This window comes from Petaurus breviceps, unplaced genomic scaffold (assembly GCF_028583685.1).
Source record: "Petaurus breviceps papuanus isolate PSGF00001 unplaced genomic scaffold, PetGlider_PUasm1.0 90849, whole genome shotgun sequence".
Taxonomy (NCBI): domain Eukaryota; kingdom Metazoa; phylum Chordata; class Mammalia; order Diprotodontia; family Petauridae; genus Petaurus; species Petaurus breviceps.
The window spans coordinates 11,862,995-11,889,908 of NW_027187361.1; the positions used below are offsets into that span (position 1 = coordinate 11,862,995).

Below are 26,914 nucleotides of genomic sequence, written 5' to 3' on the forward strand. Positions count from 1 at the left end.
CAAATAAACTATCAGCACTAATTCCACCTCAGAACATAGACTCTCTGTTGAAATTTGATCACTAACTTGAAGACTGGGTTTTCTATTTAAATCAACTCCTTGATAGTAGAAGTTTCCAAGGCTGTTGCCAGCTACCCCAAAAATCAGATGGGTAATAACTGGTTAGACATGGCAGTCATATCTGTATATATAGTAATAACACAAATATATGTAGCCCTTTAGTATTCAAAAGGTTCTTTATATACATTATTATATTTGATCCTAATAGCCCTGTGAGGGTGGAAATAGAAGTAGTATTATCCTAATTTTACAGAGAAAACCCAGGTCTCATCACGTTCAGTAGCATATCCATGGCCACATGACTGGTAAGCGTAAACATTAGGATTCAAATGTGAGTCCCCTCCAAAGTGTAGTGCATTCTACTATATAAAGATTTCTGTACTGTACTTGTTGGCCACACACACTTTGGTACTTGATTTTATTCTAATAATCCAGGGGTTCTTAATGTAGGGTTCATGAAATGTATTTTTAAAAACTTTATAAAATGTATAGCAGTTCTTTTCTGGAAGCAAAGAACTGGAAATTAAGGGGAATGCCCATCAATTGGGGAATGGCTGAATAAATCATGGTATCTGTGACAGAATACTATTGTGCTATAAGAAATGATAAGCAGGAGGCTCTCAGAAAAAGCTAGAAAGACTTGATTTGATGCAAAGTGAAACGTACTATGTACAAAGTAACTGCAATATTGCAAGATGATCAAGTTTTAACGACACAGCTATTTTCAGCAATGCAATGATCCAAGACAATTCTAAGGACTTAGGATGAAAAATGCTATCCATTCCCAGAGAAAAAAATGATAGTGTCTGAATACAGATTAAAGCATATGTTTTTTACTTTATTTTTGTGGCTGGGATTTTTTTTTTTGGTCAATGTTTTCTTTCACAGCATGACTATTATGGAAATGTTTTTCATGACTACACATGTATAACCTGTATCAAATTTCTTGCCTTCTCAATGAGGGGAGTCTGGAAGGAAAGGGGGAGAATTTGCAGCTCAAACTTTAAAAAACAAATGTTAAAAATTGCTTCTTCATGTTAAGTGGGGAAAAGTGAAATACTAAATAAAATTTTTAAAAATTCTAACTGTACTTCAATATAATTCCTTTCCTTTGCAATCCTATGTATGGTGTTTTAAAATTAAAAAAAAAAAAACATTATTCTGAGAAGGGACTCAGAGGCTTCACAGGACTGTCAAAGGGCTCTATGAGACACAAAATGGTAAAGAACTACTGTTCTAATTGTTTTATGTTATATACATTAAATATTTAGGTTGAAAACTTTGAGGTAAGAGACTATGTTTCATATTTCTTCTGTAACATGCAAAGCAATATCTAAGGATGCTGAAAAGCTCAATAAATACATGTATGTTGACTAGCTGATGTGTAAGAATGTTGCATTCTCAAGGAAATGAGAGCAGCTCAGCACAAATGAGAAACTTCTTGTGATGTGAATATATAGTTTTAAAAGGTCAGTACAAATCTTCCCACTCTAGTCCGCTATCCCCTTCTATTTTATGAGTGAGTTTATATCATTCACACTCAGTTATATTTACTAATCCTCTTGTACTTTTTCCCTTATTTTGCTCCCACCTCTTCCTTTACAATTACAGAGGTAATAAAAGATGGGATGTTTGCCCAATATCTATGCTCTTAAAAGTGAAACAACATTGCTTTTTTTCCCTCTAATGCATCTTTTACCTTACCTTTATGCTATCCCAATGCCAGATTTTATCGATCTTCCTTTCCTTTTAAACTACCTTCATATTCTTCCCACAAACATTCGTCTTTTATTGTGCTTATGACTATGCCTTTACCTATCCTGTCCTCCATCTTAGACCCCATTCTACCCATCTTCCTTTGTCCCCATCTATTTCCTTTTTGAGCTTTATGTTTTCTAAACCAAAACTTCTATGTGTCTGTATGTATTTGAGATTGTGTTCAATTTTTCTCTATCTAATTCGATTCATGAGATATTTTCCCCCTCACCTCTTTCTCCAAAATGATATATTCTTCATCTTGTGCATTTCTACTATGTAATAGTTATTTTCCTCTCCTCTTCCTCCTTTCTCCCCCAGTATAGTCCTCTGTACAAGACCATTAAAACAGAATAAAAGTACCTACCAAATCATTATAATTTTCTCTATCACCCTTAAAGGTATTAAGATTCTGATAAGATATTTGTTTTGATCCCCCATTAACATGTAAACAATTTATCTTCATATATTTCCTTTCAAATGAATAAATGTTTGCATCTCTGTTTCTCTTGGAATCTGAATTTCCTTTTCAAAATTTCTATTTAATTCTAGTCTTTTTATCAAGAATGTGTGTAAATAATCTTTAATTCTTTATAATTTAATTTTTACATTATAATTTAATTCTTTAATTTAAAATTTTAATTTATAATCTATAATTAAATTTGTTAAATTACAATTGTTTAAAGGTCCATTTTTCCCCATAACATTGTGGATTTTTTGACTGAATCTGTAAGTTATCTTTCATTGTAAAATTTTTATCTTTTCCCTTTTTGATGATTGTGTCCCAAGCTCTCGCCTTCTTTAAAGTTGTAGCTGCTAAGTCTTCTATGATGCTTATTATGGCTCATTGGTACTTGAACTATTAACTTTTTGGTGCTTACAGTATTTATTTTCTTTGACCTGAATGAAAACTTGGGATTTTGGCCATGACATGCCAGAGTCTTCATTCTGGGGTATCTCTGGGGGGATAACAAGTGGATTCTTTATAATTTCACTTTACCCTCTGGTTCTAAGAGAGCTGAGTTTTTATGAATAAGTTCTTGAAATGTGATATCCAAGCTTTTTTCTGATCATAGTTTTCGGAGAGTTTGATAATACTAATATTTTCTTTCATCTTGTTTTCCAGGCCAGTTGTTTTTAATATTAAATTTCTTACATTTCCTTCTGGGGTTTTTTTTTTTTTTTTTGCTAATAGCATTTTCTGTTTTGGTCATTATAACTTTTATTTCTTGAGGACAGTTTTCAATCATCAGTTCTCAAATGTCAATTTTCCCTGAAATTTGTCCATCCCTGGGTTTTAATTTCTCTATCTCTTGTGTACTTTCTTCCAAATAATTCTTCAGTTCTTGTGATCCTGAGATTTTGTTTCTCCAAGGCTTTATCTAGACTTGTAGGATCACAATCCTCCTGAGAGTCTACACCCTTTACATATCGCAAATGATAGTATTATCTCATACTTTTCTTTCATTTGCTCATCTTATCTACCTCAGGATCTAGGTTAGAGAGATAGAACTCTGGTCAGTCTTCACAACTGAATAGCTTGTGCAGTACTTACCTCATCTGAAAGATAGAGTAGCCCCCTACAAGGGACTCCAAGATTCCTCTGGTGCTGGGTTATCCCTGGGGAAACCCTCTTGTCACAGAGTTCTGGGAACTTCCTTTGCTGTAGGCTTTGCCTGGACTTCTATCACCCTACTTCTGTGTTCAGGGGCTATACCTGTGCTGCATTTTCCTAGGCCACTAATATCTCACTGAACCCTCCCAGAATGCCCAGAAACTTTCCAATTGGACTTTTGCAATCATAAACTTTAGGGAAAACTTGGGCTAAGTGTGGGCAGGGGATGTGCTAATGGACCCATCCAGAACACCCTGATTTTGCTCTGGATTTGCTGGATTCCTGTAGCCACAGTTTCTGGAAAAGAATCAAGCAGGGTTGAGGCATTTCTTGATTTGGGGGCTTGGGCAGGGATTCCTGGAGTGCTATTTCCCTACAACCATTATAAGGGTTTTTTTAGCTTTATAACATAATAACTGATCTTCACCATATCCTATTATACTCACCAATGTATCAGCATCCATAAAAACACATTTGCTATAATGAATAAGAGTCCAACAGTGAAGTTTGGTGAATGTTACACCAAGTTCTGGTCTCTTCAGCAAAGCCAAGTGGATATAGTCATCACTGTCTTCCAAATTCACTTCAATTACTTCATCAAAAACTTTGTAGAGAACATCCCTAAGGAAGGAAAAAACAACATATACATATACATATGTATACGCATATATGTGTGTGTGTCTGTGTGTACATGTATATATACAAGTGTGTCTATATATGTATGTATATATACATGCATGTGTGTATATACACACATATATACATACTCATTCCAATATTTTATCAGGAATGCTTAGAAATAATCTTTAATTCATTAAATGATAATTTAATTAACTTATAATATATAATTTAGTTCTTTAAATTATAAGTGTTTAAAGGTCCATTTTTCCCCTATAACATTATATTTCTTTTTGCTGGATTTGGAAGTTATTCTTGGTTGTAAACTTTTTTCTCTTCTCTAAGAACATATCCCAAATTCTCACCTTTAAAGCTGCAGCTGCTAGTCTTATGTGATATCCATCTATCTATCTAATCTATCTATCCACACACATGTGCATGTATACATACAAACATATATCTACACATACACATACATAAATTTATATATAATATCAAAGCAAAGAGTGAACATTTTAAAACAGTACAACATTCCTCTTTAAGAGACTGGCCTATTGTACTATTAAATCATAGATCACTGAATAAATTTATGTTTAGAAGCTAAAGTGTAGCAAGCAAAATAAATATATTGGCATATGGTATGCTACAACATAAACTGCTCTCAAAATTTCCAAGTACTATTTCCCTGGAGAAAGCTTTAAAAAGATAGAAATATTCATCCTGCTGGATACAAAGAAAGGAATAGAGTGATGTAGTGAAATTCACATACAGGAAAAAAATCAGATTTCTGTGCCACACATCATATTTATGCAGTAGAGTACAATTTCTCTACAGTAAAGAAACCTCAAGTTCAACCTAGAAAAAAATTCCCTTATATGACTGCTTTGTTCTATCCAAATAATTTTCAACTGCATCCAAATATGTCTTTCCTTTATTGTCCCCATTCTTTTCTTTACATTATTCCCTCTTTTGTGGAATGCCCTACTTCTGCCAGACCCCAGAGAAACACCACAACCATAATTCAAAATCCAGATCAAATTGGACCCCAATTCCTCAACACTGTGAAATAATGTAACTATTCTCCTCATTTCCCAGAAGAAGAAACTGAGGCTGCTTTATCATTATATAGGTAGTAAACAATAGAGATGGGATCCTAATAAAGTTCTTCTGTGCCAAAGTAATGGACCTTATGCACTATGCCTCTGTATGTGTATGTGTAAGGTCCTTGAGGGCAGGCACTGAATTTCTTCTTTACCCCTTCCTTGATCTAAATAATGTTTTCTACATAAGATGTCCTCAAATCAGTACTTAATTATTGGTTCATAGAAACATATACCTATTTGCAAATGGCTAAAAACTGGTCATGACCAAAGATGAAAAATCAATCACAGCCAAAGCTCTAATGAGGGTGGGCCACCAGAGTTTTGCCAAACAAGCACTGGAGTTTCCAGGACAAACAAATTTAAAATAATCATTTGAAAGTACTGCGTACTTTGTTCCCAAGGTACTTTTTGATTCTTATGCAAATTAAACTGTGGGGACAACAGATAGACATGAAGCAAGACTCCAAAAGCACGCCTATGAAATGTCAGTGAAAAGCAACCATTTCCATCTACCTGGATTCTCATGCAAGTTTTCCCAAATGAGGATCAAATGAGAGAATTTATGTGAAGCACATTGCTAACCCTAAGAGATACCTAAATAAATAGCAAAGCAGTATATGATGCATGCCAAACCAGTGATACAGAAGGGGAGAGTTTGTATCCATTTGGAATGGTTAAAGCAGATTTCACTTAGGGGGCCATCGAAGGGAATAACAACCCTTGTGGACATTCTATCTATGCACCACCAACACCAATGCCAACCAACGGCGAACGGAGCATAAGACAGCCCCATGAACAGCAGCACTTTCCCAGACATCACTTCTGCTTCCACTCTAGTCCTTACACCCATTGGCCAGGACAGCAACACTGGTAGAGGTGTGGATGCTGAAGCCTCTACCTCCAAACAACCACTGCCACTGAAAACCTAGAAAAGACAGGTCTCAGCACCAAAGTCCCTGACGCTAACAAATGGTTCAATATCAGAAATCCATGCTTTTATTAATGGAAATGACAGCAAAGTACAGACATTACTATCCACTTGGGTTCTTTCCATCTGACTTGCAGTCACAACCTTCTATGTGTGCTGTCTTCTTCCATGATAAAGTGAGCTCTTTGAGAGTGGGGGTATGCTGTTTTGTTTTGTCTTTTAATTTAAATCCCCAGAGCATAGCACAGTACTCTGCACATAATGAACGCTTAATAAATGCTTTTTTTTATTCATTAACTAATTCACTAATTTTTCTTTGTTACAAGGGAAGTTTAATGAAAGGGTGGCTAATTGCAAAAACACTGTAATGAAGAACTAACAGGCATTTCTGGTAAACCACACTTAGCCATTCGGTGAGTATTATATTATCAACATGAGCATAAACAGAAATAATAAAAGAAACACCATAGCATATCTACCTATAAACAGGCACATCTGTACACTTAGCACATGCCATATTCTAAAATATTCAAATGCAAACCAGGAATCTATACCCATAGACTAACATACAGAATAGAACCACTTTACAAAATGATATATATTTTGATATGGCACGAATAAGTTCAAGCGCCCTGAAATAATGATGTATCGGTCTTTTACCCTGTACTGAGCCTAAAATACTCAGCTCACCAAGTATTGATCAAGCATCTGCTAAATGCAAGGCACTTTCTAGGCAGCAGGGATGCAAAGAACAACATATAATAGTCTATCCTTTCAAGGAACTTACATTCTGTTGGGAATGCGGGGGATAGGGAAATGAATATCAGCACTAGTCCTGTCCAAATATTATGTGTATAGAACATAGACAGACAGATAGATAGTGTGTGTATCTGTGTACATATATGTATATATGCATACATACACACACATATACACACAGACACATAGATATAGAAATAAATACTGGACTGACTAGAGGATGAAGGTACAGTCCTAGAGTCAGGAAGACCTCAGTTCAAGTTCTGCCTCTTCCACATACTAACTCTGCGACCTTAGTCAAGTTATATAACCTCTTAAAGCCCTCAGCAACTCTGAAAAAGTATGTGTAAAGGGAATGTAAATTTGTAAGATCTTCCCTGCCCCTAGGCTAAAGTGCACCTGGAGCCTGGGGTGGGAGGCTTGTTTTTCAGTAGATACTTTGTGATTGGCCAGTGAGTCAATAAGGTTGTTACATTCTCTGAGTCAGGAGAAGGCTATATAAGCCCTGATGTGTAGCTTTGTTTTGGGGCTCACTTTGAGAAGTGTTTTGTGGTTTGATCAGATGAAACTCTGGGAAGCTGTTGTTAAGAGTCCCCCGGCTTTGAAAAACCCAGATGTTGATTTGGTATGGATGTAATGGTTGGACAGTTTGGAAACTGTCTACTTGATCTGTTTCTCTGTCTTGATGATTCTGTCTGTATATTCTGAAGTTCAGCGTGCTGACCTTTTTCCCCTGAAGGAGGTAAAGGATACATATTTGACTGATTAAAGTAAGCTTGTTAACCCATTTTGAGTTGCTTTTCTTTATCAAAGCAGATCCAAGAACCCGTGTTGGCAAGGACCCTGGGGATGCTGGGGTGCTTGCTGCTACAGTATAGATAAGTTGCATAGATGGAGTAAGTATATACCCTGGGAATTCTTCAAATGAATTAAATAAGTAAATCACATATCCAGACTAGCTAGCTAGCTGGAATCACACACATACACATAGAGATCTGTGTAATACGTAATCTACAGGCATACGTACATATATATACATATCTAGATTCTCTCTCCAAATATGCACATTATATATACATACTTATATAATAGCTACAAATTATTAATAGTTCATTGTCAACATATGAATTTATATAAATTTTACTGTCTAATTTTCTAGATTTTCTATAAATGCCTTTTTTTTCGAAAAGTAAAGTTTGTCTAGAGATAGTAAGCAAAGTTGAGATATTTATATAAGCTTAGATCCATAATATGAAAAGGAATTAGAACATTAGTTCAAAATTAAACAAAAATGTCCAAATACATACAACTGGCTTTTATGCAACTCACCTTAACAGACCGGAGACCTGGGATGTAATCAGTATCACCAGTTTTCTTGTTAACCTGTGATTTTTCAAGGACTGTCCAAGAACGAGAGCTCCCTGGCAGTAAACATCATTGGTAGCAAGTGTCACAAATGCCTGATCTGTAACTAAAGATTTAGAAGAAAATTCACTTTTCTTTTCAACTGACAGAATGGCAGACGCATTGCAACCACTCTTTCTCTCAAACTTTCGTGCTTGGCACATAGACCATAACATAAAGGCATGACTTCATGTATGTGGGTATATATCTATTCAGGAAGGATCAGGTGTCACAGTGGATAGAGACCTGGACTTTGAGTTAGGGTGACCTAAGCTCAAATCTGGCCTTAGACACTTACTAGCTGTGTGACCCTGGGCAAGTCACTTAACCTTTGTCTGTTTCTTCAACTTTAAAATGAAGATCATAATAGCACCTACCTCTCAGAATTGTTGTGAGGATCTAAAACGATACCTACTAAAAACATTTAACAAAGTTCCTAGTACATGGTAGGCATTATATAAATGCTTATTTCCTCCTTCTGTCATCATACAAATGCAACCACAATTCCCACCCCATCCACCAACTCAGGAGCTTATTTAATGAGTTGCTGGTTTCCTTCCTTTTCCTTTCACCTGCTCCCTACATGCATACATGTGAACACACACATGTACACACACACAAATTTGCATGAGTACATGGACACATATAGGGGAGATGGTCTTTGATCAATCCTAAAAACACTAATCTAATCACAAGGTGTTTAACTATAAGATATGGCTATTCCAAGTGTTAACTTTATGAAGTATAAGCAAGTTATTTAACTCAATTAAAAAGAAAACACGGGCCACTTTCTGAAAATGATTGGTCATACCTCTGAGTAAATTTACAAAACAGTTGAGTCAAAAATGAGTTGGCTTCTACTAGTCTATTACAAAAGAAGCTATATGAAAGAGACAACCACACTTATAACAGAGGGTGGAAAGAGGGGAAATTGCCTCTGTTCTCACTGAGCACAAAGGCTAGAGCCACGGCTACTAGCAGTAGCAAATACCACATTCATCAGGTCAAGAGAGTTGGAAGCATAGTTTCAGGAATAGATGCACACCTTCCAGAAGGACAAGTATGTAGAGAAGAAGTGACCTGAAACAAAAGGTTGCTTTAAAAAGTGTGACCTCTGGCAGCAGAGAAGACAGCTGACTATGAATTCAACTGAGAAATAACCCTGACAATCCAGAGTGGAATTCTAGAGACCCTGAGAACCTAACTCAGAAACTGACTGCCCAAGGGTAGATCATCATAAGGACTACATCAGGAAATAATGAAGTACCTTGAGGCCCTACAGCCCAATGCATGAGCTTCCTTAGCCACTGAGTTTCTTGAATGCATGCCTCACTATCATAATACTCAACTCTTCTATGGATGCTTTTGCATATTTGTAGGCAAGTGTTACTTGGTTTTGTGGTGGAAATGTGTTTTAGTCTATCTCTTAAGTATGCTGTCTTCGTAAATGCTTCTACTTTAAGCTAATTGTGTCTTCTAGCTGACTCTCAAGGACAATTGCATGGTGGATATACATTACTGTTAGTTTTAGAAGTTCAGTTAGGTCAAGATGGTGGAGTAGAAACAGGACTTCGGCACAGCTCCAGCTCCCACCTCCTCCAATCCATGTAAAAAATTACTCTAGACAAACTTTAGAGCTACAGAACCCACAAAATGACACAGAGAATCTAACCTCCCACTGAGAAAAGCCCAGCAGGCCATCAGGAAGCAGCCAGAGCTGCGGAAGCTGAGCCCAACCCTACTCAAGCCTGAGGTTTTAGCCTCAGGGCAGGCCTGACCAGCCGCTGGCTGGAGGGACTTCAGATCAGCAGCAGCTGTGGTGGTTTTCAGAATTATCAACACATAGATGCAAAGGATAAAGTGATAGGTCAGTGCAGTGTGGACTTTGGGACCTGGGAATTCAGAGTGCAATCTGGCCTTTGCCCCCTAGGTGAGAAGCGGGCCATGTAGCCACTGCCTCATGGTGGCTTTAGAGTTCTTGGTCTGCAGATTATAGGGGGCCCAAATGACCATCTGAGGGGAAACTGTTCTTGCTTTAACCTGCTTGGATCTGGATTGCTGTCTAGGGTGGAGGTCCTGGGGTGCGTGAGCAGTCTGCCAAAGGGTGTGGAGGTTTCAGAGAGGGCACCCAACTACTACCTCCAGTAGCTGTGAAAACCTCAGCATTATGCATAAAGCTCCCATTTCTAGTAGCAGAGTTCTACAGTGGCAAAAGGCTCAAAAGTCAAGTAATTGAGTGGAAACATGAGCAAGCAAAGGAAGCAAAGTAAACAGAGCAATCCAACTTTACATTCCTATTTTGGGGACAAAAAGTATTAAAGCATGGAACAGGAGGAAGACAATGAAGTCAGAATTCCTGCACCAAAAGCTTCCAAGAAAAATACGAGCTGGTTACAGGCCATAGAGGGCCTTAAAAAGGATTTTGAAAATGAAATAAGAGAAGTGGAGGAAAAATTGGGAAGAGAAATGAGAACAAGGCAAGAAAATAATGAAATGAGAGTCAACAACCTGACTGAAGAAAATAACTCCTTAAAAAATAGATTAACTCAGATGGCAAAAGAGGGTCAAAAAGGCAATGAGGAGAAGAATGCCTTAAAAAGCCAAATTCGCCAGACAGAATCTCAAAAGCTCACTGAAGAAAATCATTCCTTCAAAATTAGATTGGAGAAAATGGAAGCTAGTGACTTTATGAGAAATCAAGATACTATTAAAGAGATCCAAACAAATGAAAAAAGAGAAGGCAATGTGAAATATCTCATTGGGAAAACCACTGACCTGGAAAATAGATCCAGGAGAGATAATTTAAAAATCAATGGACTACCTGGAAGCCATGATCAAAAAAAGAACCTAGAAATCATCCTTCAAGAAATTCTCAAGGAAAATTGCCCCGATGTTTTAGAAAAAGAGGGCAAAATAGAGGTTCAAAGAATCCACCAATCACCTCCTGAAAAAGATCCCAAAAAGAAAACTCCTAGGAATATTATAGCCAGGCTCTGGAATTACAAGATCAAGGAGAAAATATTACAAGCAGCCAGGAAGAAACAATTTGAATATTGTGGAAACACAATCAGGATAACTCAGGACCTGACAGCTTCTACACTGAGGGATTGAAGGGCTTGGAATATGATATTCTGGAAGTCAAAGGAGCTGGGATTAAAACCAAGAATCACATCCCTAGCAAAACTGAGTATCATGTTCCAGGGGAAAATGTGGTCATTCAGTGGAATCAAGGACTTTCAAGCAATCTTGATGAAAAAAACAGAGTTGAATATAAAATTTTACATTTAGATACCAGAAGCAAGAGAAGCTTGAGAAGGTAGACAGGGAAAAGCAATCATAAGGAACTTATCAAAGTTGAACTACTTATATTCCTACATGGAAAAACGATAATTGTAACTTATGAAACTTTTCTCCGTATGAGAATAGTTGAAGGGAATATAAATGTTTATATCTGTGTGTGTTTGTGTGTATATATGTATGTATGTGTATGTATATGTGTATACATACATATATATCTATATAGGAGGGTATATGGGCATATGAATATATGTGAGTGTGTGTGTATATATATATATATATATATATATTTACAGGTATGCATAGACAGAGGGTACAAGACCAATTTAATAGGAAGAAATGATACTTAAAAGGTGAAATTAAGAGGTGAGAGAGGAATATAATGAGAGGAGAAGGGGAGATGCACAATGGGGTAAATTATCTCATAGAGAAGAGGCAAGGGAAAATTATTGCAACGGAGGGGAAGAACAGGAAGGCAAAAGGGAATGAGTCAACTTTATTCTCATTGAATTTGGCTTAGGGAGGGGATGACATACACTCTAAATAGGGTATCTCACCCTACAAGAGAGTAGAGGAGAAGGGGAAGAGAGGGGTGATAATGGAAGGGAAAACAGGCTGGGAGGGAAGGAAGTTGGAAGCACCCACTTTTGAAAAGGGACAGGATCAAACTAGAGAATAGAACAAGTGGGGGGGTTGGATAGGAGGGAGGGAAATATAGTCAGTCTTTCACAATATATTCACTATGGAAATGTTTTGCATAGCTACACATGTACAACCTATATTGAAATGCTTATCTTCCCAGTGAGAGTGGGATGACAAGGGAGGAAGGGAAAGAATCTGGAAATCAAAGTTTTAAAATCAAATGTTTAAAAATATATATACATATTATTATTATTTTGCATGTAACTGAGAAATGAGATATACAGGCACTGGGTCATAGAAATCCATAGTGCCCTACTGGAAAGTCAAGGGGGAATGGGGAGAGATATGGGAGGGAGCAGATTGGGGGAGGGGATATTCAGTGGGAATGCTATTTTGGGGTGGTGGATAAGGAAGATTGGGGAGAAAATTTGCAACTCAGAATCTTGTGGAAATGAATGATGTAAAAGCTAAAAAACTTTTAAAAAGAGAAAAAAAAGAAGTTCAGTTAGAAGGGGGGTATTTTTATTTTATTTAATATTCCAAAATTTCCTAAAGTATCTCTTTTGACTAAGAGGTAATTTCTAGTTAATCGTTCCCAATATTGGGTTTTTTTCCTTTTCATCTTTTTTATTTCATAAGATTGTTGAAAACACACACACCCAAAAAAGACGGGTCACATCTAGGTCACACTGACAGTTGAGGCAATTATTTTGGAATATCAAGCAAAAGTGAAGCTATTTAGATGAGGCCCAGAGACCTCTATGGGATCAAAATGCTTTGCCATATAAAACTATTTTCATAATAATGATGATTTTAAACTTTGTCATTTTAACAATACAACTTTTAGCTAGCTTTATTCTCTTCATATAATAGGCAGAGTCTGTATATCATAGTGGCTAGAGTCAGTATGAAGACAGGAAAGCCTGGGTTCAAGTCCACTTGACCCTGGGAAAGACACCTAACTTTTCAGAGCTCCAGACAATTCTCTAAATCTAAATTGCAGAGAAGTGCCTGACTTACATTAGTAAAGGGAGATTTCTCATCTGGGAGAGTTTTCTATACCAATGAAATTTTAAGTCTAGAGACTATGCCTATGTAATAGTCAGGGACCATTCCTGGCACATGTTTTGTGAATACCATAAATTTAAGTGATTTGTCAAGTTGTGGCAGAAACCACAAATGTTAGTAGAGAGAGATAAAAGATTTTCATATCAAGCTTCTTATGGCAATCTAGACCTAATAATTTCAAGTGTTTGTTTATTAAAGAATATGCATGCTAAATGTCTTTTTTCAGTGATTTGTAATATGTATTTTATCACTAGCAAAGTTTTTGTATAACATACTCTAGTAAATGTTTTGATTTATTTTTTAAGCAGAAGGATGTGCATTTCTTGCCAAGATAACTGTGTCTAGGCACAGTCTAGTCATAATCAAAATCCCTACCTGCTTCAAAGATCTGATTAACAGAACACTTCAATTGTAAGAGTGAAGGTGGAGAGGGAGGTGATAGTGTTTCATTAAGAGAATGGCTCTCTCTCACCATAACTTCTCACTAGGGATACAAGAAATAGTTTGTTATCTGACCCAGTTTACAGCACAACAACGAAGTTCACATACATACCACTATTTTGCACTTCTATAGCAACTTTCAAACAAGTTTGTCTCTCAGGCCCCTGAGAGCTTGGTTGCCAAGATAAAGACAATAGTTCTATGAGGAAAAGAGACACACTGAGAAATCCTGAGCCTTGCCCAAGGCCTCTGCATTGTCTTGAGAAATTGGAATTCCTAGCATGAAGCCCTGTGCCCAGACCACACAGTATCTTAGGTTCCCACAAAGCAGACTACAGTAATTCCTGAGGTTTGTAAGCCTCCAATAGCACCGAAAATCATATAAGTACTAAATTAAATCATGAAAATGAAAACTTTAGAGCTCGATTTCACATAATAGTTTCTTTGTTACTAACATTCCAAAGGGAAAAAATATATAATAGGCCCTCTAAATACTCTCCATACTCTCCCTCAACTGACCCTGAGCACTGTTAGGCCAAGGATGAATATTCCACTTTTTTTCATAGTAATAATGCTGGAGGCAAGGGATATTATTTGTTTGGTTGTTATTTTTTGGTTGCTTGTTTTAATTTTTTTTAGGTTTCAACTTTCACTTTTACAAGATTTTGAATTGCAGAGTTTTTATCCTTCCCTCCCTCCCCTCCCCCTTCCCCAAAACAGTATGCAATCTGATATAGGCTAACATGTACAGTCAAATTAAACATATTCCCACATTAGTCATGTTGTGAAAGAAGAAACAGAACAAAAGGGAAAAACCATGAGAAAGAGAAAAAAGAGAAAATAGTGTGTGCTTTGATCTGCATTCAGACTCCACAGTTCTTTCTCTGGATGCTGATAGCATATTCTATTCTGAGTCTTTTAGAATTGTCTTACATAATTATATTGTTGAGAAGAGCTAAGTCTATCAGAATTGGTCATCTAACAGCATTGCTGCTAACTGTGTACAATGTTCTCCTGGTTTTGTTCACTTCACTCAGCTTTCCAGGTTTTTCTTAAATCTGCCCGATCATCATTTCTTATAGAATAATAGTATTCTATTACATTCACATACCACCACCTGTTCAGTCATTCCCTAATTGATGGGCATGCCCTAAATTTCCAATTCTTTGCTACCACAAAAAGAGCTGCTATAAATATTTTTGTACATATGGGTCACAAGGAAAGTACTTGTTAACTTTCAGGTGATATGCTTGAGTTAAAAAAAAAAAAAGCACAATTCACATTTATCTAGTGCCTAAGATTTACAAAGTACTTTCCTCACAACAACCTTGTAAGGAAGTTATAAGTATTATTAGCCCCATTTTGCAGATGGGAGAATTGAAGCTTCAAGATTTTAAGTGATTTGCCCATGAATGCATATCTAAAAAGCGTCTGAGCCTTGATTCAAAACCAGCTTTCCCGAATTAAAGTTCAATACTTTTTACATTAAGTCTTGACTCTTTCCTCACTATAATTTGAAATCTGTACTGAAGTGACTGTTGTCATAAACCTATTTTGGAAGGTAATTTGAGTACAAGACAGAAGTGTAGTCTATTAAGACCTAGAATGGCTGAATGTGCTGAATTTCAGTATTGATGTTCCAAAAACTTTGGATACTGACTTAAGCCACTATTCACCCTTTAATAAGCAAAATTGGCTTTCTTTATCAAGTTGCTGTTATACAAAACTCATAAGGAGAAATGAGTGGTCAAAGGAGGTTAGGGTCAGAGGCTGTCCTAAGAATAGGTAATGAAAAAACAAATTCATGGCATGATTCACTTAAGCACATAATTCGGATTATCCAGATAGCCTACTTTCTAGAACTTTTAAGTTGTGGATCATTATTGCCATTCCTACATTCTAGAATCTTGAAAGATCTGACTAGATGCATCCCTTGGATTCTGTTATTTTGGAGGAAATGTCAGACAAGTTGAAATTTTTGGCATTTTGATATAAATGTCTGGAACATTTATGGGTTTTATATTTTAAATGCCTGAAGCGTTAGGATCAGCAGCCTTCTTAACATTTCCTCTACCAGTAGAGCTTTTATTTAGGAGGCTGTATTATTTTTAAAACTTGGAGCATATGGCATAATAAAATAAGGTTGAATTTTTTTAAGTACATTAGGAGAAAAGGAAACTGTAAACATAGAAACCTATACAAGCATTCATAATGGTCTCTCCCTCTACTAACCTCACCATAAGAGTCACTGAAATTCCTCAACCTCAAAAATCACATTATCTCCATTTCAGTTGTATAGCAGCATGAGAACACCATGAAATTAACCAGCTCTTAGAATCTCACCATCTCTAAGATCTAGAATTTTGAAATTCTACTCTCCAACCACAACTTTCTGTAGTTCTATCTTATCCCATACTGTCATATAATAAACCTACTCTTCATTTTTATGATGACATCTCAACCTCTGATTCATTCTTGTTCTCTCAAATTATCTCACCCACTCTGGCTTCCCTTGTTTCTGTATTCAGTTTTGACCTCATGGTTGACTAAAGTTTTATAAGCTATAAACCTAGAAGACCTTGTTTGTCTGATGTTCCATCATTTCAGATTTGTGGGTCATCATCAATGGGTATGAGTCCTTTTCTTTGGCTAATTCCCAACATCCCATAACGCCATTGTTACTAAGACTACTGAACATCACTGAAGATTATCAATCAATTGGGCTGATTTTAATCTTCATTCCAATTCATTCTACACTGCGATTATTCTTCCTAAAGCATACAATAGTATCACCTTGGAGTTCCAAAATATCAGCGACTTGCCCAAGCCTACCAACTTACATCTAATTTGAAGTCTTGTAAATCAAGGCCCTCTCCATCACATGTGCCCCTAATTTTTCTTGCCAGATCAATCTCCTACTATTCCCTATCTATCTACCTATCTGACAAATAGATAGAGTCACATATTATATATGAATACATTATATATAAATGAATGTATATATACATATATAATATATATTATGCATACACACATATATAATACTCTATATATGTAGTATTATATATAATATTATATATAGTCTAATGAGTAATCCATTTTCCCAGGAATGTGGGATAGATATTTCAAAGCTAAACATTTATAGAGATATATCTCCCTGGAAAATTACCTTATTCATTGTTCACTCCAAGATACCTCGAACTTTCCTGCCTCCACACTTTTGATCATGCTGTCTACTTTACCTGAGACAAATTTTCATCTCCTCTCCAAACTCACCTCCAATTCCTTTCCCTCCTTTATATATCAAGTCTACTATAACCTCATTCATGAAATCTTTCCCCATCTTCCCAAATGGATGGAATTTCTTATTCCTTTAATATCTGCAGCATTTTGCTTGTATTTCTATTATATTTATCTCATTCGACTTCATGTTGCAGCTACTCATTTAGTCAACAATTCACTAAAAAATAATATTGATTAAGTGTTCACTATGTACAAAGTATCATGCTAGGCATAAGGAAAATAAAAGATTAAAAAAGGCAATGTTCCTGAGCTCACAGAGCTTATATACCCAGGTCCTGATTAGTATCAACAATAAATCCCCCAAAACAGTTACATGGATTTGAATTCACATTATTAAAAATTGTAATTATGTTTAAAAATGGTAATTAATTCTAGTCCAATGAAAATATACAGTACAAATTTTAATAACACAACCACTTCAGAAAATTCATTATTAGGGGCGGCCAGGTGGCTCAGTGAGTAAGAGCACTGGCCCGAGAGTCGGGATGACCTGGGATCTAATCCGGGCTCAGATACTTAGCACCACAACCAGAAATAACTGGCCCTGTAACCTTGAGCAAGTTACTTAACCCCAATTGCTTTAAAAAAATTCATTATTCATACTATTTTGGATCTGGCTGTATTCTGGAAGGGTGACATGATAGATATACAGATATACAATGAACTATAATGCAAAATAATATTTAAATATATAATCACATTTCTACCAAAGTGCTATGTGAAGTGCTAAGAAGAACAATAATTATAATTAGGAGGAAAATATGAAGGGGAAATCAGGGAAGGCTTCATGAACAAAGGGACATTTACATAAAAATGTAAAGGATGGATAAGATTTCAACGAGTTGGGGTGGAGTGGTGAAGGAACATAAGGAATACTACAAATAAAGGCAATAATGTGACATAGGCAAAGAACCTTTATGGTAGGTAATAGGTAATCTAATTTGGCTAGAGTGTAAAGTACATGAAAGCAAACCTGGGACAAAGTAAGGTATTCAAAATCATTAAATACAAAAGAAAGATTAATATTGAAGGAATATAAGGTTTGAGAAAAGACTATTGGATATTATGGTGGTAAGAAATTCACTAGTATCTCTTGAGGGAAGTTTCAGATCAAAGATGTTCTTATTGTTAATTCACTATAAGGTTATTTAACATAAATTGATTTGGTAAAAGTCAAAATTGTTATCTAGGTGTTTCAATAGATTCATGAAGATTTCATGGAAATATGATCACTTTATAAGACACTCCATGGTTATAAAACAAAAAAAAAATTAAGAAAACTTAAATTTCACAACTAAAAGACACAGCAGTTTCGTTCACTTAGACATCTGGACTCCTTAGAACATGAGGAAGAGGGCCTCCTTACATCATTAGTCTTCTGGAATGATTCTGAATTGCCCTGATTTAGGGATACCCATGTTTTTGCTGCTTAGACCGCCAAATTGGAGATTAAATGCATTCAAAGCAAGAACATTAATTCCTGTCAGTGTTTCCTTTCCCTTCTCTCCTTCAGAACTCTGCTGCTTCCAAACTTACGGCTACCTGCTAGATATCTGAAGTTGTATAAGATATTGGAACAACATTAGTCTTTTCCCCAAACCTGCAAAAGTTACCTTTGATTAAAAAATGGAGTATAGAAAATGAAATACGCATACACTCTCCTTCTCCCCCTCCCTCTCCTTCTCTCCAAAGGAAGGTAAATTATGATGGCCAGATGCTGGCTACTGAAGTTGGGGTTTACGGACTAGATTCCTTGATTCCTTCCTTCCTTCCTTCCTTCCTTCCTTCCTTCCTTTCTTCCTTCCTTCCTTCCTTCCTTCCTTCCTTCCTTCCTTCCTTCCTTCCTTCCTTCCTTCCTTCCTTCCGTCCTTCCTTCCGTCCTTCCTCCCTCCCTCCCTTCCTTCCTTTTCTTTCTTCTTCCACAAAACCTTAAACCCAGTTCACTCTGAAGCTCATAGATTAGAACTCAACAGGTCCCTGAACAAGCTCTACTTAATGGCAGTATTTTGGATCCTCCTGCCTTTGAATGAATGTCAATGGTAACGGTTTCTCTTTGGAACAGGAACCATGAGGGTCTCCCCACCCCCATCCCCCCAATTTGATTTTGTTTTCTTTTATTGGCCCCTAATTAAAGGGGCAATCCCTTGGCTCACTTCTTAAAGAGGCCTATTCACTGAATAGGCATCACCTCATTCTAAGTGAGGGCATGAAAGGGCCTTAGCCTATACTAGGGTCTCCCTTTTCATCCTAGGTCATCTCCAGTCATCCTAATGAATATCTGGTCACTGGATCCAGATGGTTCTGGAGGAGAAAGTGAGGCTGGTGACCTTACACAGCCCTCCCTCACTCAAATCTAAGTCAATTGCAAGTTATGTCATCATTTCCCTGATGCCATGTTCTCTTCAAAAATGAAGGACAAACAGAATGTGTGTGTGTGTGTGTGTGTGTGTGTGTATGTGTAGTTCAAGTTCAAAGATAGCCCTTTAATTTTTTTCTTTAAGCAATCGGGGTTGAGTAATTTGCCCAAGGTTACATAGCTAATTTTTTTGTGTGGGTATTAAGTATCTGAGGCCGGAACCGAACTTGGGTCCTCCTGACTCCTAGGCCGGTGCTCTTACTCCCTGAGCTACATAGCCGCCCTAATAGCCCTTTAATTTTAATAAGGAAATTTAATTTATACTGATATTTGCTGATAAAGAGTAAAGTATGTGGACATAACTTCAGTGCTAAAGCAAATTAGAGCTACCCATATGGGATAAAAAAGGAGAATTATTCAAAAGATTTACTTAATAATAGCTTGCATTTATATAGTGCTTTAAAATTTGCACAGCATTTTGTATACACCATTAGATCCTCAAAACATCTCTACAGGGTAGCTATTGGCAGGACTATCCCTATTTATAGATGAAGAAACAGAAGCCCAGAAAGTTAAGTGACTGCCTACAGTCATGTCAGAGGCAGAATTAGAACCCAGTTCTTTCAAACTACAAGTGGGCTATTTCAATCATGCCACACTGCCTCTCAAGTCACTGATTTATATCCTTCCCCTTTTTTGATATTAGATATAATCTCTTCCATGAAGTCTTTCCTTACCAGGTTAAGTAATCTCCCTTGCTCCTTGAATTTTTCAGGCCACTCTGATCTTCTCTAGCTACTTAATCATTTTTAACATAATACAGGTATTTGATTATACATGTTTATATCTCATCATATATTATGAGTCCCTTGAGGGCAGGGTCTGTATTATTTTCATCATGTTATCCTCAGCATCTAACACAATGCCTCATTTGGGGGTCTGATACATGTTTGTTGAATTTAATTACACGATCACATTCCTATGACATTTTTCAAATTACTACACTCTAGCCTCCTGGGACCCAAGTCTACCTCTAGCAAATGAAAGATGACATTTGGAGGTTGAATTTCTCAAGTTCACCACCTCCATCTTGTAAAGGAGATAGATTCCACCCAGGATAAAGTGCTAAGGTCAAAGACGATTTTGTCAAGAGGACCAAAATAATGTAGGCTGAAATAGAAGGATGAAGAAGTAGAAGAGAATGATGCTATGCTCTATGCAAGGTAACAGCATGTCTTAAAAAAAAACAAACAAACATGTTCTCATGCAATTAAATTTGACCAAGTACAGAATTAAGCATTAAATGGTAAGTCAGTAAGACCAGTACCTATCTATAACTGCCCTATCCTTCAAAAATAATTCAGATCAGCCAGAGAAGGGCTGGTTCTTTTTTTTGCATGTGTATAAATAGTTGGTGCTTACATAAAGTCTGAATTGCAAATTTCAATGCTGATTAAAATAAATTTTAAATGGTTATTTTAAATGGTTTTCAAATTAGAGAAATCCAAACAAGCAAACTATACAGACATTTTTCTGCTGCTCTACAGGAGGAATTCTGTGGTATATGCTCTCTTAAAAGCAGTATTCTTTTTGCAACCTAGAATATATATTGACCATTCTCCTTTCTTGGACAGGAGGGATGAAAGGATAAACAGCACGGTAATTAGCCATAATTTTCTGATTTCTAAAAACAACCTACTAAAATAATCATCCAACAAGATATCAGATATTCATTTTTACTAACATATCAAACAAGTAGACCTTTAAAATAAAATAATGATGGTATGAAGTTGACTTAGTGAGATCTACATAGTTCAAAAGATTGCTGTGATAGATACTATATATAAAAGGTGTTTAAATCTTAAACCACCATATAATCATCAGCAATTATTGTTATTCCTCTGCAAAAGTCTATTATGAAATCTCATTGTGCCGGGGAGATGACCCTGGATTCTCAAAGACTCTGTCAATGGAGCATAAGCTCTGGAAAGTACTGTATCAAAATGTCTTATAGTCCCAGAAATCAAGTGAGTACAGCCTTTCTGAGGACGGCACAGCTAAGAATGACAGGCATATCATCAATAAGTTAGCTACTGTGATAAATGATGGCAACAATTTAAGTTTGGCATTGGCAACAACTCATGATCCAAGGAAAAACATTAACTGTTCCCTGTCCTGTGTATCCTCTGTCTTCAGAAGAGAAAATGAAGAGATGGCAGAAGAGGAAGTTTTTAGATCATCTATGCCTACTAAGGGGGTATTGTAAACATGAGATCTTTGTTCAATGGCCAACTAATTGTTAAACTAATAGAAAAGAACCATCTTGACATCAATATACATGAAATTAAACACCATAAGACAAAAGGAAAGTGAAACTAAATGAAAGGATGATTCATGAGTCTTCCTCGGAAAGGAAAGGAGTTACTGGAATTGCTTTCATCATGTGCATAAAGGCAGCAAGAAGCATCATTTGATGGTACTCTGCCATCTTGTTATGCAGTGTTCATGATGAGAATAAGGAAAAAAATTACTACAGTGAAGATAACTGCAATTTGTGCACCGATATCTGTTGCAGAGGATAAAAAGGGAGAAAAATTCTAGCAAGAAAATAACAAGATTCTTCCAATCCAAGTCAACATATATTTTGATATTTAATCAGTCTGCTGCAAGGGATGGTGATAATATCATACATTCATATATATTTTATATATATATATATACAAACATGGCATATGCATTCTCTTTTATATATAGTCATATATATTTTCTATACTCATATGTATGATATGTTGTAATTATGATGGCCTTTAGAAATGAAAGTCTCAAGAGTGTAATTCTTGAAGTCTGCGCATATTTTCAATTACTCAGAAATTATCACCTATCTATCCATCTATACACACATACACACATCTATACATATGTGTATCTTTATATATAGATGTGTGTATCATGCGTGTATGAAATTAATACTTTGATACAAAAGATTAAGAATGTGATAGAAGTCGCAGTAGTATCACCTTTTCCAAAACAATTGCTTAAAATTAGAATTGTCTTTTTAATGTGAAATGCACACATATCAAAAACAATTTTACAAAAGTTCAACATGAGACTCTAAGTAGTCACATCGTGCTAAGATCATTGATGGACAAAACTGACAGGAAAATAATAAACGAAACTTGGAGTTAATGTGTTAGCACTGCTATAAAAATAAATCTGTATCAGTGGTAACAAAGCAACTACATCAATTAGAGACTGATACTTTAGTCCTCGATGTATAATAAAAATAAGCAGAAATGAACTTATGAAGAAGAAATTGGGGGAAAAAACCTCAACCAAAGTATATACTAATGAAACTAACATATTCTTTTTTTTTTTTTAAAGCAATAGGGGTTAAGTAACTTGCTCAAGGTTACACGACCAGTTATTTCTGGGTGTGGTGCTGAGTGTCTGAGCCCGGGATTCGATCTCCAGGTCGTCCCAACACTGGAGCCTGTGCTCTTACTCGCTGAGCCACCTGGCCGCCCCTGAAACTAACATATTCTTGAAAGCATTGCAAGACCACCTCACAAAATATCTCAGAAGATAACCAAAAGAATGGGAAAATTATAACAAAAGAGCAAATAAATAATACCTGTGCCTATTTTCTCATCTTCACAAAGTATTTATGAGAATAATCTCCATGTACACAGAGATAATGTACATAAAGGGTGTTTAAATCTTAAATCATCATATAACCATCAGTAATTATTGTCATTCCTCCACAAAATTCTACTCTGATACCTCATTGTGCTGGGGAGATGACCCTGGATTCTCAAAGACTCTGTCAATGGAGCATACACTCTGAAAATCACTGCATCAAAATGTGGATAAAACTTTGGTTAAAATTGTGAGATATAATTAGAGAGCTCTCTTAATAATTCTCTGTAGCACATCACAACTTTACAAGCATATAATGACCAAAAGGTGCATCAAACAAAAGCTTATGCAGAGTTTATTGCTTGTTGCCTGAAAAAAAAAAGTAGCATTTGACTTAAGGCACAATGCAGCTCTCTTCAAAAATGAGTCTTTCATACAAATTTTAAGACCGATATGGAACTTTCATAAATGAAATCTCAGAAATAACTTTTTTTAAGGAACTTCTTATTATTAAAAACAAGCAAAGAATGAATCAGGGAGAAGTATACTGGCCAAAAGTGTTCGCTTCTTTCATGGATAATGTCTCACACAGGATGAAAATGGATTAAGCTACAGATGACAAAATCTCTAAAATTCTCCTACATGTAGATACTATGAGGTGGGATATTTTATTTTTATTGGTACCTTTTGTTTTCACATCACATTCCTTTCCACATGTGTCCCTCCACCCCCATTCAGCAATCCATTGTAATAAAAACTTTAAAGGAAATAGTTCAGCAAAACCAACATTTTTTTTTCTTTGCTTTTTGGAGGGCAATTGGGGTTAAGTAACTTGCCCAAGGTTACACGGCTAGTTATTTTGTGTGGGTGTTAAGTGTCTGAAGCCAGAACCGAACTCGGGTCCTCCTGACTCTGGGCCAGCGCTTTACTCACTGCACCACATAGCCCCCCAAAACCAACACTTTCAACATATCTGTCATGGTATTGCTATCCCACACCAACAGTCCATCAGTTCTTGCAGGTAATATTAGGCTTACTCCAGTACCAGAATATTCAGTACATTTTTAATGATTTACAAAATTATTCAAAAGAAATAAGCCTAAAATGCATACCAGAAAAAAAAAACTAAATAGAAGAAAAATACCTTGTCAAGACTATGATAAGCAGTTGGGATCCCAAGACCACTGAGTTAGTATATAAGTACATATATTTGGTACTATTCTTGTTCCTTATCCTTCATTCTCAAAGAGGACCATGGCATCAGGAAGGTGATGCCATGACTTGCAAGTGAATTGGATTTAAGTGAGGGAGGGCTGTGCAAAGTCACCAGTCTCACTTTCTCCTCTGGAGCCGTCTGGGTCCAATGGCAAGTTATAGATCAGGACACCTGGAGATGGCCCCTATTTGGTACTGACAATATAGATAAATCATGAGTTGGACCCAGAAAGAGTGATTTGGATGTCATTTAGTCAAGTATGTGTCATTCATTGGATGCATTGTGGTCCCAAATTAACAAAAGCAGAATTCTAATGATAATCCATGTTTGAGAAGAGGAATAATAAAATGTTTGATGGGAAAAGGAAGTAGACCAGCAATGAGGTTTGAACAAACAATAACAGATGAGACTACATACTGGAATCCACAAAATGTGAAAAGAACTAGAAGAAAGCCACTAGCATGTTAAGTAGAGATTCTGCAGAACAAAGACAAGAATCACTAAGGATGAAAACATAGATGAATGATGGTCTAAACCCATAGAATCTATAACAATGAAATATTTAGGTATTATCCTTTAATCCAACCTATTTACCTTATAGATTAGAGAACTGAGGTAAAGAAAGGATAAGCACTACATTCATGGTCACACAGCTATGAGATATCTTTTTTCCTATAACAGTGCATCTAAATGTCATTGTTTTGGGTTTCTAAAATCAGCTCTTCATTTTTGTATGTCCATTATGATTAAAGGTGAGGAAATGAGTTAACTCACTTTCTGATGCTTAGCTCTGACCCAACTTGGATTTACCAGTCATAAAATGTCTAAACTAACTACTCAGGGATATTTTTACAGTGAGAGTTGTTTAAATAAATCTACTTAATGTTCCCTAAATTTTGGAAAATCTTATTTAGATAATCTCATTGGCTATCTCTATTTATCTATCTATCTATTCATATATACATACACATATATATAGTCTATATATATACATATATATTTCTGTGACAGCACTATTTATTCAGTGATTAAAAACTATATAGCTTTTAAAATACTTCTGAAGCACATGCACATTCATTAAGGATATAAAGATTCTGGTTAAAATTTTGAAATGGTTTTGCTGAAAAAAAATGAACTCTAAGAAAATTACTACAAATAAAAAGTGGTGATTGTTTATCACTTTATGGTTTATAAAAATATATATGATGTGAATATATAGCATTTATTACATATTATATGCTACATGTGGATTTTGTGCATGTGTATATATACATGTTATGTGTATGTGTATGTGTATGTGTGTATATATATATATGCATACACACTCTCTCTCTCTTTTAATCTTTCCAATGCTGAAATCTAGGTAAACAGGTGACATTGTCCTTTTAGTTATTACACAGGAAGAAACTGAAGATCATAGAGTTTTCCTGGAGACCCACATGTATAAAGTTGGGGGGGGGGGGGGGGGGGAGTACAAAATCTTCCGGCTCCAAGTCCAGAAGTGCCATGCTTCCACTGTGCCATGCTTCATAGTATTCTACAGATATACTACAAAGAACTAACACATGGGAAGATATATTCTCATTGCTATAGGAAGCCCAAAGATAAGAGAGAAGTCCAATTCCTATCATCCCCCTGGCCAGATGGCAGAATTTCTAACGTCTGGGCTATTTATGACAAAGCTTCCTGGCTGCAGTAAATAACTGAGAATGGTTTTCCTTGCACTGCTCCCCAACAAGGGCAATCCGGGGGAAAAGTTAACATGAAATATATACCCACAGCAGAAGCAATCACAGGAACTGCACACTTACCACTGAATGAGATTCTCAAAATAAATGGCATGTTTACCACCCCCAGGGTTGAAAAGGGAAGAAAACACACCTACTTACCAGACATCCTCTAAAGTCAGCAGGATAAGGGGATGCGAAGCGGGGGCGTGTATGGATGGCTATCTGCACTCCAGCCCCAGAGAAGAGGCAACTACAGATCCTCGCTAGCTCTCAGAAAGGGCCCAGGATGAGCAGATGAGGTTCCTCCAGGGGAGCGCCGTGGGGTCGGGAACGGATGAAAAATCTTGCCTGATTTTGCAAAAGAGAATAAATTCATTTCCCTCGATCTGCTCACAGCTGCAAATGTCCCCTCCCCCTCCAAGGCAGCAGACGCAGACACAGGCATGCCCCAGTCACTGAGCGTCCACGTTCACCCGCAAAGGCTCTGGCTGGCTCGCCTCCCCCTCCACACCCGCGCGGGGTTCACCCTCCTTTCCCCCCCACTCCAACTGCGCCCCATCGCGGGCCCCGAAACCTGTTGGGTGCTGAATAGGGGTGCGCTCAAACCCTCTCCGGCCCGGAGCAGCCCTGCACCCCGCTCGAGTCCCTCCCGCCCCACCCCAGCGGAATCTGGGGGTACCTCCTCCCCCCCCAGCACTAGGACAGCCTCTGGAGTCCAGGTCTGGAGAGCTGGGAGTCCCCAAAGCCTTCTGCCCGCCGGGATTGGTCGCTCGCTGGAAGCCGGCCCCGCCCCTGCTTCTGTGAAGCCGCCCCCAACCCTAGTCCAAGGGACAATCTTCGACTCCCGAGCCCTGCCAGTCGCCCCTTACCCCGGGGCCACAAGGGGCACAGGGGTACACCCCGTTATGTATTGGAAGAAGACGGAGGGAAGGAGCTGAGCGCGCCCCTTTCCGGTCCTCTAAATTCAGTGACTTCTGTGCATG

At 37.0% G+C, this 26,914-nt stretch overlaps 1 protein-coding gene across 4 annotated transcripts in view; it reads right to left on the reverse strand.

The window, feature by feature from the left end:
• GYG2 (glycogenin 2) overlaps nt 1-26,706 on the reverse strand; it is a 58,297-nt gene extending 31,591 nt beyond the window's left edge. For 3 of the 4 annotated variants that reach the window (XM_069072858.1, XM_069072857.1, XM_069072854.1), the window contains exons 1-4: nt 26,506-26,631; nt 26,091-26,279; nt 8,168-8,309; nt 3,877-4,051 (exon numbers count right to left, since the gene is read on the reverse strand). In XM_069072858.1, the coding sequence (XP_068928959.1) occupies nt 3,877-4,051; nt 8,168-8,309; nt 26,091-26,097 (324 nt within the window). In that variant the 5' untranslated portion in view covers nt 26,098-26,279; nt 26,506-26,631. Of the gene's footprint in view, nt 1-3,876; nt 4,052-8,167; nt 8,310-26,090; nt 26,280-26,505 lie in introns of all 4 variants that reach the window. The other variant, XM_069072856.1, reaches the window with a different exon arrangement.
• Between the last annotated feature and the right edge of the window lie 208 nt (nt 26,707-26,914).